Source organism: Cetorhinus maximus, chromosome 15 (genome assembly GCF_964194155.1).
Source record: "Cetorhinus maximus chromosome 15, sCetMax3.hap1.1, whole genome shotgun sequence".
NCBI lineage: Eukaryota > Metazoa > Chordata > Chondrichthyes > Lamniformes > Cetorhinidae > Cetorhinus > Cetorhinus maximus.
The window spans coordinates 64,127,348-64,143,772 of NC_135893.1; the positions used below are offsets into that span (position 1 = coordinate 64,127,348).

General features: G+C 41.7%; 1 protein-coding gene across 4 annotated transcripts in view; it reads left to right on the top strand.

The window, feature by feature from the left end:
• Positions 1-16,425, top strand: part of LOC144690765 (dual specificity mitogen-activated protein kinase kinase 3-like) — a 104,355-nt gene that overhangs the window by 43,823 nt on the left and 44,107 nt on the right. For 2 of the 4 annotated variants that reach the window (XM_078558572.1, XM_078558571.1), the window contains exons 2-3: positions 7,812-7,881; positions 11,989-12,037. The exons of 1 other annotated variant lie outside the window; for it this stretch is intronic. In XM_078558572.1, the coding sequence (XP_078414698.1) occupies positions 7,812-7,881; positions 11,989-12,037 (119 nt within the window). The remainder of the gene's footprint in view (positions 1-7,811; positions 7,882-11,988; positions 12,038-16,425) is intronic. One more of the 4 variants, XM_078558574.1, reaches the window with a different exon arrangement.

Consider the following 16,425-nt stretch of genomic DNA (forward strand, 5'->3'; position numbering starts at 1 on the left):
GTTCAAACATGGACAAAAGAGATGAACTCCCGAGGTGAGGTGAGAGTGACTGCCCTTTGGCAGCATTTGTCCAAGTGTGACATCAAGGAGCCCTAACAAAACTGAAGTCAATGGGAATCAGGGGGAAAACTCTCTGCTGGTTGGAATCATACCTCACACAAAGGAAGATGGTTGTGGTTGTTGGAGGTCAGTCCTCCAGGACATCACTTCAGGAGTTGCTCAGGGTAGTGTCCTCAGCCCAACCATCTTCAGCTGCTTCATCAATGACCTTCCTTCCATCATAAGGTCAGGAGTGGGGATGTTCGCTGATGATTGCACAATGTTCACCATTCACGACTCCTCAGATACTGAAGCAGTCCATGTCCAAATACAGCAAGACCTGGACAATATTCAGGCCTGGGCTGACAAGTGGCAAGTAACATTCGCGCCACACAAGTGTCAGGCAATGACCATCTCCAACAAGAAATAATCCAAGCATTGCCCCATGATGTTCAATGGCATTACCATCACTGAATCCCCCGCTATCAACATCCTGGGTGTTACCATTGACCAGAAACTGAACTGGACTAGCCATATAAATACTGTGGCTACAAGAGCAGGTCAGAGGCTAGGAATAGTGTGACGAGTAACCCACCTTCTGACTCCCCAAAGCCTGTCCACCATCTACAAGGCACAAGTCAGGAGTGTGATGCAATATTCCCCACTTGCCTGGATGAGTGCAGCTCCCACAAGACTGAAGAAGCTTGACACCATCCAGGACAAAGCAGCCCGCTTGATTGGCACTCTATCCACAAACATTCACTCCCTCCACCGCCGATGCACAGTAGCAGCAGTGTGTACCATTTACAAGATGCACTGCAGGAATTCACCAAGGCTACTTAGGCAGCACCTTCCATACCCACGACCACTACCACCTAGAAGGACAAGGGCAGCAGAAAGATGGGAACGCCACCACCTGGAGGTTCCCCTCCAAGTGACTCACCATCCTGACTTGGAAATATATCACCGTTGCTTCACTGTCGCTGGTCAAAACCCTGGAACTCCCTCCATAACCGCACTGTGAGTGTACCTGCACCACATAGACTGCAGCGTTTCAAGAAGACAGCTCACCACCACCTTCTCTAGGGCAACTAGGGATGGGGAATAAATGCTGGCCCAGCCAGCGAAGCCCACACCCCGTGAATGAATTAAAAAAAGAAGCCCATTCCAAAAAAAAACTTCTGAAAAGCTCATATTGACAAGAGTTTTGACTAAAAGCAGCACAAAAAAAGTAGCTAAAATTTAGGAACCAAACAAACAAGACCTCAGAAAATAAGTAAAATTTCTTCCAGACTGTAAGTGAAATGAAACTAAAACTTGAGGCTAGGAAATGAGATAAAAGTAAAATCCCAAGACTAAAAGTAAAATTCTAAGACTAAAACAGTGAAGCGGTCGATGCTCACAGCAAAGGAGGCAGCCTTTTGGTCTGTTGTGTCTGTGCTAACTCTTTGCTAGTACAATCTAAAACTGACCCTGCTGCCTTGCTCTCCCCCAGTCCAGTATCATCTTCTGAGAAATGGATACAGTTTAAGTGGATTTCACTAACTTTTTTTCTGACGGGAGAAATTCTGAGGAAAAGTGACGCCATAAGTGGCTCTTGTGCCACTCCTACTGGTTTGTTTATAGCTCTCGCATACAGCTGTCAGTTACTTGTAGGTGGAGCATTGGGAGGAGGAGGAGGAGAGGTGTAGGTGGAGCATTGGGAGGAGGAGGAGGAGGAGAGGTGTAGGTGGAGCATTGGGAGGAGGAGGAGGAGAGGTGTAGGTGGAGCATTGGGAGGAGGAGGAGGAGAGGTGTAGGTGGAGCATTGGGAGGAGGAGGAGGAGAGGTGTAGGTGGAGCATTGGGAGGAGGAGGAGGAGAGGTGTAGGTGGAGCATTGGGAGGAGGAGGAGGAGAGGTGTAGGTGGAGCATTGGGAGGAGGAGGAGGAGAGGTGTAGGTGGAGCATTGGGAGGAGGAGGAGGAGAGGTGTAAGTGGAGCATTGGGAGGAGTAGGAGGAGAGGTGTAGGAGCATTGGGAGGAGGAGGAGGAGAGGTGTAGGTGGAGCATTGGGAGGAGGAGGAGGAGAGGTGTGGCGCGTGTAGGTGGAGAACTTCTCTGGTTGCTATGTTGCAGCATCGTAGAGTACATTTATAAAGTTGATTTTTCTCACAAAATCTTAAATACACTCAGTGAATAGATTTACTGTTTTCACTGACATCATGGACAGAGCAGTTCTTCCTCCTCCTGGTCAGGAATGTTTTATGGCATATCACAGATTCGAGAGTCAAAAGGAGATGAGTTTAGAAAGAGAAGAAGAAATATTCAGTATGGATAGCAAGGTTCTTGAGGGTTTCCATCAACTTAGTTTCTCCTGTCAGTGCTGTCACTTTTTGTGCAACTGTTGTACAGATTGTTAAATTATTTTGATCTCTCTGGTGCGCAGATTGCACAAGGTTGGTGCGGCAAGAAGTGGTAGCTGCTTTACACTGATGCTAAATTTGAAGTGTGAATTGGATGCCAAGGCACAAACTTGCCAGAGGTGGAGTGAGACCGTCTGAGAATCATTGCACGAGACAATCCCTGTGTGAGTGATCAAGCCCTGTGTTTGGCTGGATTTACTGTAACTGCAGCATCTGTAAATGGAATCTCGTATAGTACTTACTAGTAAATATTTAATTCCTGTAGAGCTTAGTTTATTTCATGGGTTTGCTTCTTTCCATGTCCTCACTTTTTAATGCAATTGGTGTGTGAGGGTCTGGTGGGCATGAGTTAAACTGCCTACCCACATTGGGATCTAGTTTTGATCTTTAATGGTCTAGCTAACAGGCCTTATTTGAAATGGATTTGCAGTTTTAACCTTCTTCCAAAGAGGCTGCAAACCCACAACACCCATCTTCCTCTAACCATGCGCAATTTGATAATCTTGAGGCATAATGACAACAGTAGTAACATCACACAAATACAGTAGAAAGTGCCCTTCTGAGGTTGGGTTCTTGGGATGTGAGCGTTTATTGTCCATCCCTAATTGCTCTTGGGAAGGTAGTGGTGAGGTGCCTTCTTGAACTGATGTAGTCCATGTACACTCACAGTGTGAGGGAGCTCCAGGGAAGCCAGTGACAGTAAGGAACAATGATATGTTTCCAAGTGAGGATGGTGAGGAACTTGGAGAGGAACTTGAAGACGGTGATGTTGCCATGTTTACTACCTCGGGCTGTTGCTTGATTAGTCTGGATAGCTCTCTGAGTTTTGGCACAAGTCCCCACATGTTAGTCAGGAAGACTTCCAGGGTCAAATGGTAAGATGTGCCTTTGTCACTTCTAGTGCCTAGGATGATGCTGGGTGGTCCATCCAGTTTTATTCTTGTTTGACTTTTCTGTAGCAGTGATACAACTGTATGACTTGCGAAGCCTTTTCAGAGAGTAGTAAAGAGTTAGACAAATTGCTGTGGTTCTGGAGTCGCATCTAGGCCAGACTGAGTAAGAGCAGCAGATTTCCTCCTCTGAAGGATATTAGTGAACCAGATTGGTTTTTGTGACAGTCTGGTAATTTTATAATTATTATTAATGAGACTAGCACTTTATTCCAGATTTATTAATTGAATTTAAATTCCTCCAGCTGCCATGCTGGGATATGAGCTAAAGCCTCTGGCGCATTAGCCTGGGCCTCTAGATTGCTAGTCCAGTAACATGACCAATATGCTACCATCCTCCTAATTGAGGCAGTTTGGGGCATTGGTTGGACCTGGAAGTGCTTGATGCTGAAACTACATAGATGATAAAATTGGCAAAATGCTTCAGCCCCCAGCATATCCTTCAACTGTAAAATAGATCCAACTTTGCATACATTCTGGTTTCTGTGTTATAATGTTGTAACTTCTCCAGAAGAACTATCTGATAGCCAAGTATAACAGGAGGTCATTATTGTAATTCTGTTAGTGCAGGTGCCAACATCATTTTTTATCTGGAAGAAAATCACAAACTTCCTGTCAGGTGCCGATGACAGAAGCAGGTGACTCATTGGGATGGGGCTAAGAAACAATAGCAGTGGTACACACTGAACATTGAGTAATCCAGTACTGTGTTGAGGGAATGGGGGAAGGAATGCATTTTACTTTATGTAATCATAATTGCATCATTACTATGAAATAAAAGGGGGAAAATCTTCAAATGCTGGTCACATTTAATTCAATTTAAATGCTCATAATATAAACCAGCAGTTGTAGGAACATAGGAGTAGGTGTAGGCTTATCAGCTCCTTGAGCCTGTTCCAGCATTCAATTAAATCATAACTAATCTGTATTTTAACTCCATCTACCTAGGGTTTCGAAACCCTTGTCTAACAAAAATCTAACAATCTCAGTTTTGAAATTTTCAATTGGCCCCAAGCCTCAGCAGCTTTTTTGTTGGAGAGATTGCCAGATATCCATTACCCTTTGTGTGAAGGATTGAGTCCTGATATCACCCTGAATGATCTAGATCTAGTTTTGAGGTTGGGCCCCCTTATTTGTATGCCCTGACCGTAGGAAATAGCTCCTATATACCCTGTCAACTCCTTTTAATCATCTTGAACATCTCAAAAATATAGTAAATAAATAAATAAAATTCTACAGCTGAGAAGGAGGCTATTTTCCCTATTGCGTATATGCCAACCCTATGAAGAAGTTATCCAATTAGTCCCAGTCCCCTTCTCTTTTCCATAGCCTTAGAACTTTTATCCCTTCAAATATTTATCCCATACCCTTTTGAAGGTTTCTTTTGAATCTGCTTCCAAGTGATTGAAGAATAAAGGATTTAATAATATTTTAATAATTTAATTAATATTAATAATAACTGTGCATAAGTATTTGTGCTACCTTATCTATCTAAAGAAGGAAACCCTAAAAAACAATGAACACAAATACAGAAGGTAGTGTGACTATTTGATAGCATCACCTAATAGAGGAGTTTGAGAGAATGAAAATGTAGCCCCTGAGAATCAAAAAGTAGCCCTGGAGAAAATCTCAAAGAACTTTCAAAGAAATTATTTTGACCCCTGTTCCAAAGCCGCCTCACCAACTACGAGGCACGAGTTAGGAGTGTGAATACTCTCCACCTGCCTAGATGAGTTCTGCTCCAAGAAGCTCAACTTCATCCAGGCCAAAGCAGCCCATTTACTATTCACTCCCCCTTTTCTCATTCATTCCTTTCATGGGGTGTGGGCGTTGCTGGCAAGGCCAGCATTTGTTGTCCATCCCTAATTTCCCTTGAACTGAGTGGCTTTCTAGGCCATTTCAGAGATCATTAATAGTCAACCACTTTGCTGTGGACCTGGAGTTGCATGTAGACCAGGACAGCAGATTTCCTTCCCTAAAGGACATGAGTGAACCAGATGGTTTTTTGTGACAATCAATAGTTTCATGACACCATTACTGATACTAGCTTTCAATTCTGGAAATTTATTAATTATTCAAATTTAAATTCCACCAGCTGCCATGGTGGGATTTGAAGCTGTGTCTCCATTGTTATTAGCTTGGGACTCATTATTAGTCTAGTGACATTACCACTAGGCTATCATCTAACAACAGTAGAGTGTTTACAGCCTGGACCATCTACAAGATGCACTGGGGAAATTTGCCAAGACTTCCTTAAAACCCCCTCCTAAACTTGTGACTTCTATTGGCAAGAAGGACTAGGGCCCATGGAAACACCACCACCTAGAAGTTCCCCTCCAAGGCACACATCATCACGACTTGGAAACATATTACCTTTCCATCATCTTCATTGGGTCAAAATCCTGAAACCCCTTGCCTAACTGCACTGTAGGAGTGCCTGACCAAATCATCTTATATTCAAGGGGATACAAGTCTAGTATCCAGAGGGCTGTGAGTATGTTCAAAGCTAAGGTCAGTAGATTTCTAGATAACAATGACATTAAGGGGATAGTGCAGGAAGATAGCATTGAGGTAGAAGATCAGCCATGATCTAGTTAAAGGCGAGCAGGCTCGACGGCAGAATGGCTTACTCCTCCAATGTTCTTAACCTGGTATAAGTTAGCCCTTTTAGCCCCAGTATTATTCCAGCAAGTATAAAGAGAGAGGGTGGGTTCACAGTTGCTTTCTTTTGCAGATGCTGATGTGCCTGTTGTCTACTTTTTCATTTTTCATTTCACACATGCTTAATTTATCCACTGACAGTTTTTTAATGATAGTAACCTTGGACTGAAATTTAAGAACATCTTAACTAGAGCTTTCTAAAAATCTTTATTAAGTGTCATGCCTAGTACAAGCATGTCATATTATGAACTTTCAATCAATACTTATAAAAATTGGACGCAAATAAATAAGCTGTTAAAATGGCTGCCACAAATCATGTGATTTTTGGCATTTGGACCACAGACAGTATCAAGTCTCTGGCAAATGCCTAATTAAATATTGACTTGGTGAGGTAACTCATAGTCATTTGTAGAATTCACGCATCACTGTTCAAGACTATGGAGTTTCAAAACTGCCTATCTCTGTTTCATACTGGACAGAAGGGAAAATTGAAGCTCAGTGGCCACTATCAACAATGGCCTCTTGCATCCAAACTAGACAGGGTAGGCCTCAGAAGTGTTAACCCAGTGGTCATGTGATCAAAGCTGGTTTCAGGGACTGCATCCTTATTACCTCAGGGCCCAGCAGATCATCAAAACCAATTGTCAGAGGACCAGATTCGGAAGCTAGCTGGAAGTCATGTAGCGGCCAAAGTGCTTAACCTGTCCCAGTTTCAACGTTGATCTGAGAACCTACCTCCTAGATATTCAACTGCAAGAAACCTCACAGCCTGCTATGAGCCTTTTGCTTTACAAGACCCTCCGTTCAACTTAATTCATCAAATCCATTCAATAAACCACAGGCCTGCCACGTGGGGGACTGGAAATTGTAAATCAGAGACTGAATTAATTGTAATCTGTAAAAGTGCACTATCATTATCTGTATCAAAACTTTGTGTATGTGCGTTCATGCGTGATATTGAGTGTGTGACATTGCACTTAATTCATTATTTTACTACTTTATTTTAAACTCTCAAAAGCTTACAGCTGTAACGTTTAAAACGTTTAATTGGAATGCACTCTCCAAGGGTAAGAAAAGACACACCTCTTTCCGTACAAAACATACTGATTACAGGTAGCAAGAGAGTAGATACATTCTGTCTGTGATAACAGACAGACTGAGGCAGTATTGCAGGAACACACAACATGCGTTACCCAGCTATGCTTACTTGCCAATTGCAGCAACTTTGTGACACCTATCTTGATTGCACTTTGCTGTTTAAGAGAGGGGAGAATGATTTCATTTTTTAAACATGTAGGTGCACTGGCTGTGCAGTTCAACGTTGTATTGTCTTTTTATTTTGTTGCTTCTCTCAGTTGCAACTTAACCCCACCCCCTAGCTTTAATTTTATACGCCAATCTCTTATGTGGGATCCCACGAATGAATAAGGAAAGGGAAAACCAAGGTTATGGTGTGAAGGAAGCAACAGAAACTGTTGCTGGTGATGTACTGGCTGTGTTGAATAGGTTAGGGTGGAAGGGCAGGCTCATGTCGTTGGACAGTGCAGGATGGATGTTAAAGGCTGCAGGGAAGCTGAGGGGTACAAGGAAGGATAACACACCATGTCAAAATTGTTAGCCATTGGTGACGATAAATGAACAAAGTAATTTGCATAGCGCAAGTGCAAAGGAAGAATTTGCAGTGTCAAACCCTTTGCTATGAAATTAATGTGAAAAATAGCACTCATTTGATTTTGACTTTTTTTGTTTGTTTTACAGGAAAAGTGAGGAAAAAACCTAATTTAAAAATCTCTGATGATGTCTTCAAACAGCCAGTTACCAGCCCCACGTAAGAAAACCCTGACTAAACTGGAGTCGCATTTTTGCACCTCTGTCTGTGTGTTTGCATGCATTTAAAGAAAGTAATAAAGGTTCTTCTGATGGCTTTGTAGAGAAAGACACTGCCTACCATTGCAGGTTTGGTACCTGGCTGGTGTTGATTTACGGGTATGAGAAAAGCTCTGAGTGCTCTTGGGACAGGGATTGGAAAAAAAGATCAGCTAGAGCTCCTGCTTCTAATTGCTATCCAGTGATCCTTGCTTTAAAGAGCCTGTGTGGATGTCACAAGAAGAGGTTTAAGTGATACCTGCTAGCATTCATTGTCTAGGGATAATGGTCACTAGGCAAAGCACTAGATGGCTGACAGCACCTATGCAAACGCTAATCGCAATAGGCAGCGCCTATGGGAGAGCAGGGAAGAAAGACCAGACTGGGAGAGGGAGCTGATTAATTCTAATCCTCATACTTTTTAATTCAATCTGTTTATTCCAGGAATATTGTCAATAAGGTTTTGCTCATTTGGCAGTTTATTTAATATTCATACTCTACATCAGAAATTGAATGAAAATTCCTTTTAGCTGAGGTTGTCATTGAAAGCCATATATTTTGAAAGATGCTAAAACATTCAGTCTGAAAGAAAATAATATGTTTTAAATCCCGAGACAGTGATTTATATAGTCATGCAAACCTTGGGAGTCTGTTACACCTTGGAACCCTTGCACAGCCAGATTAGAATGTTTAGCTAGAATGAGTATTTGAATACATGTTTTACTATTGATCTAACTATTTGCCTGAGAATTTTTGTAGCTAACTTCTTGCCATTTTACTTTTCTCCCTTCTAAAGGTTCAAGTTTGGGGACAACCCCACTGACATCAGTTGTTCTCCAGCACCTTGTCCTAATGAACCTTCAAATATTAAGCTAGAAATGAGATGGTTCAAACTTTGGGGAGGAGTGATATCAGATCCAAGTCTGATCCTGTACTCTCCTAGCCTTGACATTAACACACGTGTTCTTTGCAAGAGTAATTGGATAGCAATCAAGTATTGGAAGCCTCTTTGGTTTCCCCCAGCTCAGGGACAACAGAGGCTAATTTTAATTCCCTTACCATGGCCCCAGCTAAAATTAAATTAACTAGTATAGACTAGGAATCAGAGAATTCTTTATGTATTTATGGCCTGGTTCTATGCTGGAGAGTACCTTTACCAATCTAGTCATCAGGATAGCTGTGCATTTGCTCTCTCATTTAAGCTTTGAGGAGAGAGGTTGTCACCTGCAACGTGGCCACTGGATTTTGCATTGTAGCTTTGCATCAAATACCTGCTGATGGAATGTTTGACCAGATTTAAATACTAGACCACTGATATTTCTTAAATTATTTCTCATACTTGGCAGTGAGGACTAATTTTATTGAAAGATAATCCTGTGTTGTTTAGTTCTTATACTTTTGTATGTGTTTTAAAAAAAAGGCTTCCATATGACGTTGAGGCCTTGCAACTTGTGTTGCTGTGTATTTGTTTTTCAAAATTAGGGAGATTGTGGATCATTTGACACCTCTGGAGAAAAAAACCTTGAAGCTATTTAGTTATTCTTTGGTCTCTTTTTCAACTTGCACATAATTTTGTTTAAACTTGTCACAAATTTATTCAACATATTCCAAATATTTAAATAGTATGCTGACAACAGAAAACCTTCCATTGGCAGTTTCTCCTTCCCTTTTCCATAAGGGTTGGCTGTTACTGACCTAGGTTCAATGACACCTGTGATTGTTGTTAATGCACGGTGCATGTATAATTAATGACGGTGACTGCTGTGTTGTTTGATTGTGAGAACATCCTGATTTGATTCCGCCCCAGGCCTTGCACATGTTTGCACATGTAACAATCAGGGATGCAGCCATGACTAAAGGAAATTGTTGCACCCTACTTACATCCTTACTACTAATGTCAGGTAACTCAGTACAGGCTAGGGATTCAACTTGGGATCTTGCAATACTGTGTAATCTGTTGGATAATCTTTCCAAGCTGCTGGGAGAGATTGCAATAGGAATTTTTCCCTCTTGAAGGCCTGAAAGTGAAATATTCTGAATCACCTACTGTGCCTGACCTGATCAGTTGTACAGGTAAATGGTCCTGAGCAACATTGCCTTTAAATTAGCAGCCTCGCAGCAACAAGAAAACTTAGAAGGATCTCTGCTCCTGTAATATTCTTTCCACTTCTGTATTGTAATGTTGTGCTGGCAGCAGACCTAAATCAGTCAGTCCTTTCACTGTAAGTGAGGAGCCTCCAGAGAAGCGGAGACCCACCTCAGGAGCAAAGATTTCTTTTCTTGTTGGATGTGGCCTCTGTGTTTCAGTGCATGGTACCTATAATTTATTGCAATGTTGCACACCTGCAATATCTTAAAGGGGACGGTTTGTGAATGGCCTGCATGGTACCTTCCGGGTTGCTGCGAGGCTGCTAATTTAAAGGGAATGTTGCTCAGGAGATTGTAATTTTGTTTCTAGCTGTAGGTGGTTTTTGAGTCCCTGGCCTGCATGAATCTTCCCATCCATCCAGAAGAGTGCAGCCACAAAAGAAAGTTGCATACTGTGGCCTTTAAAACAACCACATATGGGAAGATCATGCATGTGCCACTTTCTCCATTGTAGGTGGTGTTGTAGAATCAGCCCAAGTGTAAATTGGGTAGATTCCCAGCCTCTGTATATTACATAGCCTCTTTCCAATGAAGCTGTTCTCCAATGGAAGGGAATATCAACTCTTTGTAGTGATCAGCTATACACAGTATTGGATTTTTCCTGTATATTTGCTCTCTGTGCTCAGCGAACCAAAAAACAATCTTTAATAAAAACAGAAACTGCTGGAAATACTCAAGTGGTTAGCCAACATCTGTGGAAAGAGCAACAAAGCTAACATTTCAGGCCAATGATCTTTCATCAGCCTGAACCTTTAATCTTGTTTCTTTCACCACCGATGCTGCTACCTGACTTGCTAAGTATTTCCAGTATTTTCTGTTTTTATTTCAGATTTCCAGCATCTGCAGCATTTTGCTATAATTAATAGGTCATTGTAGGAATTCTTTGAAACTTAGAATTGTACAGCATAGGAGGAGACCATTTGGCCAATTGCACCTTTCTGGCTGTTTGAAAGAGCTATTTAATTATAGCCTCCCGCTGCACTTATCTCACAGCCAGCATATTTTTCCTTTTTAAAAGTTACATTTGAATCTGCTTCCACTTCCCTTTGAGTATTGCATTCCAACTCACATTGCTGCATAAAATATTTCTTTTCATCTGCCACTTTTTTTTTGGCCAGAATCCTCTCAAATTGCCGTACAACTACCAGAAGACTAGTCTCATGTATAAGCAATTCCATATTTGCCTTTGACTGGAACTCCCTGCTCAGACTTTTCAGCATGCCTGTTCCCTAGTTCAATGATAGCACTTATGTGATAATATAACTTAGGTGCTCGTTTTACTTTGTGATTTTCCAGAAACACAGTGAGCCAAGAATTTGAGGAATGTTTACAGGTTCCTTGGGCCATATGTGATACATCAAAACTGTTTAGACCCCTAGGAATTTCCTAGGCTGTCCAGATTGGAATTTGGCTTTGAGGACATTGTTTTGGGTCTTGTTTAATGGAGACACTGTCTCTATTCAGGCGAATCCAGTAGGCAGTGAGATGTGGCTCAGGGTTTTCTGACTCACCATTCAGGGTAACAGACCAGGAAGGAGCATGGCTAGATGTGGCCAGTTTTTTTTCTCCAAACTGCCAAGAGCCCTATGTACTACTTGCTTTATCTCCCCTTCCTATGACTTCTATTCCCATAGACTCTTTACAGTCCTCTTTAAGATATGTTTTTATTTGTATGCCATCCCACTTGGAGAATACCCTTAGATCTGGAAAATTGTTGATTTTATATTTCTATTTTCTAGCATTTTGCACTTTTTCTCTCTCTCTCTCTCCTGAAATCTTTTCTCACATTTTTGAAATCTGTCATTCAAAAGTTTGTTCTTTGTTAATGTACCAATATGTTTTACAGTGGTGTCACTCTTTTTGTTCAATTAATACATTTTATGGGAGCTTATATGTATTTCTGTTCAAATTTATTTTCTAGGCCACCCCGCGACCTGGATTCCAAAGCATGTATTACAATTGGAGATCGAGTAAGAATTTTTTTTCCTGTTTAAAATACAATGTTTGAGATGATTTACAACCTGTATCTGTTTATTTTAAACTGAGTCAGTGGGATTTCTTACGTTTTATGACTAAATTGGTGTATAAAACCATGGTTGCAAACAATTTGATCTTTTAACGACAAACACTGCATACTAATCCATAGAGTTTTGAATCATCAAGCTATGTTGTACTCTAATATAGAATGAGCTTGATAGATTTCTGTAGTGAACAAACTCCAAGGTTAGATGCTGTTAATTTTCAGTTGAGATATCATTAAACCAAGGGCCGTCTGCCCTCGGGTGGAATTTAAAGATCCTGTGGCATAATTTCAAAAAAGAGCAGGCAAGTTCTCCCCAGTGTCCTGGCCAATATTTAGCCCTCAAAAAACAGATGATCTAGCCTATTCATTATCCCATTACTGTTTGCGGGACCTGGGTATGTGCAAATTAGCTGCTGTGTTTCCTACATTGCGACGGTAGCTACACTTCTAAAGTACTACGTTGGCTGTAAAGTGCTTTGGGACATCCTAAAGTGGCTACAGGCACTATAGAAATACAAGTTCTTCTTGGCCTCTGTTTGTCTGAAGGTGTGATGCACGTTATTTAGAGTCTAGAAAAAAGTTTGGCAAGTTCTTGACGCAGGAAAGTGGTCGATGGATAATGAATGATAGATGGTAATTAGCTATCACTCCTTACTGAATTCATTGATGAGGGAACATGTGGATTTGCATTACACTACTGCTTTGGGCTCTGTTAAATTAGGCTATAATTTGCGCTGCTTGATGCACCTGCATTGGTGGGATTGAAGTGCAAGAAGCTCTAAGATTAGCAGTAATGGGGCAGGTAGTGAACTGTACCCTTTGCCTTTTAAGTGTTGACTCTGTGAAATACCCAAGAGTTTTATTGGCCCCAGGTGCTCACATCTCGATTTGAACCTGTCTGGTTTGCCTCAAATTTCATCAACTTGTCAAATAGAGAAAAAATTCAAGAAAAGCAGAGGGAGCGACTGCATAAAGTGCCTCTGAGTTGCATTATCCTGGCATCTGCTAAACACAGATAATTGATTTTGCTGCAAGTGGATGTGAAATCTCAGCTAAATGTCATTTTTCATTTGTTTTCTTCTAGTGAAAAATAGAGAAAAGGGAGATGGAAATAGTTTCAGAATGTAAGAAACTGGGGGAATTAGTGGGATTTTGAAGGCTGAAGGGCAAAAGCCAGAGTAAACACTGGGTGAGGGTATATAAAAAGTGCGATTGATAGTGACAGAACTTTCAGACTCGCAAAGGCCACATCATTTAAGAGGGTACTAGAAACTCTTGGGGGATAAAATCTTTTCATCGTACATTTTCTGTGCAATTTAAGAGTTTACATTCTGTGCTAGCGATGATGGTGACAATTGCAGACATCCCTAAAGAATTCTAACGTTCTGCAAGGTTCATATTATTGAGGTTGAAAACTAATTTCGTAATCATATAGGGAGTTGACAGGAACTGGCAGACTGAGCTGATATTAAAGAGGCACCCAGTCATTTCTCTTGTTGAAATTTGATTGATCTAAGAGCTGACCTAAAAAAAATCTTATTAAAAGCTTTATGTTGTTGCACAGCAGGGAGTGCACTCAGCTGGTTAGGGTTGGTTATTTATTTCCTTTTCAGTTGCCTATGTGTAGTGTGAAATTCTTTTTGTCTCTATAAATAGATTGAGGCCAATAAAATGGTTGAAAGTTGTAACTGGCTGGATATAAGGTGAACAAGTCAAACAGCAGGTCAGCTATTGGGTTCATAGAAGCTGTCACTTATACAAAATTGTTTCTGGTGACCCATTCACTTCACAAAACTATATTTTATGAAAATCAGGTCATAAAAAGACCAGCGATCTTTCATTTTTATTAGTTCCTCCATCCTTTTCCAATTTTATCCTATTTGAGAAAGAAGAGACCGAGTTGAGGGGACAGAGCAAGGCAGTTGGATCAGATTTGAATTGCTGTAGCAAAGAGTTGTATAACCTCTGGGCAGAGTGGCCTCTTCCTGCATCATAAAACCCTGTGAATCGTTTTTTTTGAAGGCATTGATTCCTTTTGTGGTTTCAGTAGCAGTTCCTTGCATGTAAACCTGGATAGAGTTGACAGGTTATTTCACTTGGCAAGCAGCTGAACTTGACCTCGGATCTCATCCATGGTTACACTAGTGTTGATTAGATATTGGTTAGGAGCAAAAAGCCCAGCTGATTTCCCCTCCCCCTGCCTCTCCCTACACCAGGACCAAGTGGGGCCTGTTGTCACCCCCTACGACCTATACTGAGCATACACTGGCAACTAAACCTGGAACATTGTGGTCTGTCTGGCTGTTCCTTTTATGAGCTGCACCCCTGAATACCAATTTAACTGTGGTATAGTACTTTCCTTTTAGGGGTTCTGCTGAACTGTACAGCTATACTAAATATAGAATAAGGGACTGATCTAATATCAAGGGAGTGCCTAACTAATTAGATATTGTAGTAAAATGACATCATCTGTATTCCTGTAGCTTTTCCTGTCTGCAATTAAATCACGGTGCTGGCATTTAGCTGACCAACTAGGTTATTTTAAGAAAGGACCAATTTTGGATGGGATGACTTGGAATGTTTCTTTTCCTACTAGTTCAATAGTGCATTGAGCAGTTCAAACACTTATGGAACTGTTTTATTCAGCCACTGATCCTTACTTTGGCAATCTTTATAAGACCAGACATAGCCCAAGTCCAGACTATTCATTCTGAAGTAAAAGTCAGTATATAAAAAATACACCAGGAGTATTGTTACGATCCCCATGGAGACCAATAACTCTTAAAAAGAAATTTGAACTTCCAGTGAATGGCTGAAAGGATCATACAACAAGATTTCAAGTTTTAAGACTATTACTGTAACACATTAACTAAAAGCAACATGGACTAAACAGTTTCAGGAGGCAATTTATACTCTAAACAATTTATCATTTAAAATGACCAAAAATTTCTTTTTCTGGTTATAAGTTACAGTAAGTCCTCACATAAAGTTGTGGTTGCATTCCTGGAAATCATGACTTTAAGCGCAACAACTCCTTGTGAATCATGGGTTCCTGTAGGAATCATTGTCAAAGTTGGAGTTGGGTTTCCTCACTCTCGCTCTCGCTCCCCCATTTCCTGGGCAGTGACTTAACAACCCGAGGCTCTTTCCAACTCCCAGTCTGAAGCTGCATCTGGACCAGGTGGCTGGACTGCTTCTTGACAGTCTGTAGGGGGACTGTACCCCTATCCCACCCCATAGATCAATCCTGGGGGGGTTGCAGTTGGAGCCAGCACGTTTGCCTGCCTCTCCCCCTCCCCCACCCTGCTGCTGGTTGCTCACACTTCACCACCTGAAGCTGTGCTCCTGCTCCCACATCCTGGGCCTCGCTCTCCCTTTGCAGCCATGGCCTCTGGTGGGGGTGGGGGGGTTGTTGGCAGGCAGTGTGCAAATAACCTAAAATCGAAAATGATGACACAAATCGGAAAAACAGGCCCTAGAGAATAAACAATGTTAAGTGAGGTGATTAGTGAGGATTTAATGTACTCTGTCCTTAAAGTAGATACTTCATTCTCCAGGGACCAGCCCAAAGTGATTCTTAGCTCCTTTTTCCTTTTCCAGCCGAATAACTTCTATTCCCTGAACTGACTTTTAGTGTGGGGATCCTGGAGATCCCTCCCTCTAGCCAAAGCTAGGCGAATCTTCCAGCTTCATTTAAACCCCCACAATTTGGTCTCTTTAGTCCAAGCTCGAGCTCCCAGCCACATTTTGTGTGGTGAACAATAAAGATTTGCTGCATCTCTCTTTATCTCTCTTATTCTTGTAGATTGACGCTGTCTGTGAGACTCAGTGATACTTAGGAAAATCAGTACTGATCCTACATTGGATTCCTTGGGTAGAAATGCTAATTAGCTACCCTCTGGACCCTCAACTCCAAGACCTGACATTCCTAACACCTCCTTAGGACTTGTAGACTAAGGCTTGAATTCTGTACGAAAATATCAGCAAGAGGCTTGAATCCGGAAGTCCCACCCCAAACTCGGCCTCCACCATTTTCACAGGGGTTTTGGGGGAGGAGGGGGGGGGGGGAGAGGGGGCGGGGGGCTGGGGGTGGGAATGGGGGTGGGTGCTAAGTAACACATTTGTGGTTCATGGAGACAGCTGCCCATATAAATCAGCAGTTGCCCCTGCTTTTATGATTTTGGTGAGGTAGGTGGCTGAAACACGACGTGTGCATGTTAGACCTGGTAGGTGTAGGTCTGAACCTTGTGGATTAATTTGGATAGCCAGGGTATTCTTTTGGAGAGGAAAGGTACCCCTTTGGATCTGATCTTGGGACACCTTTGGAATTGTTAA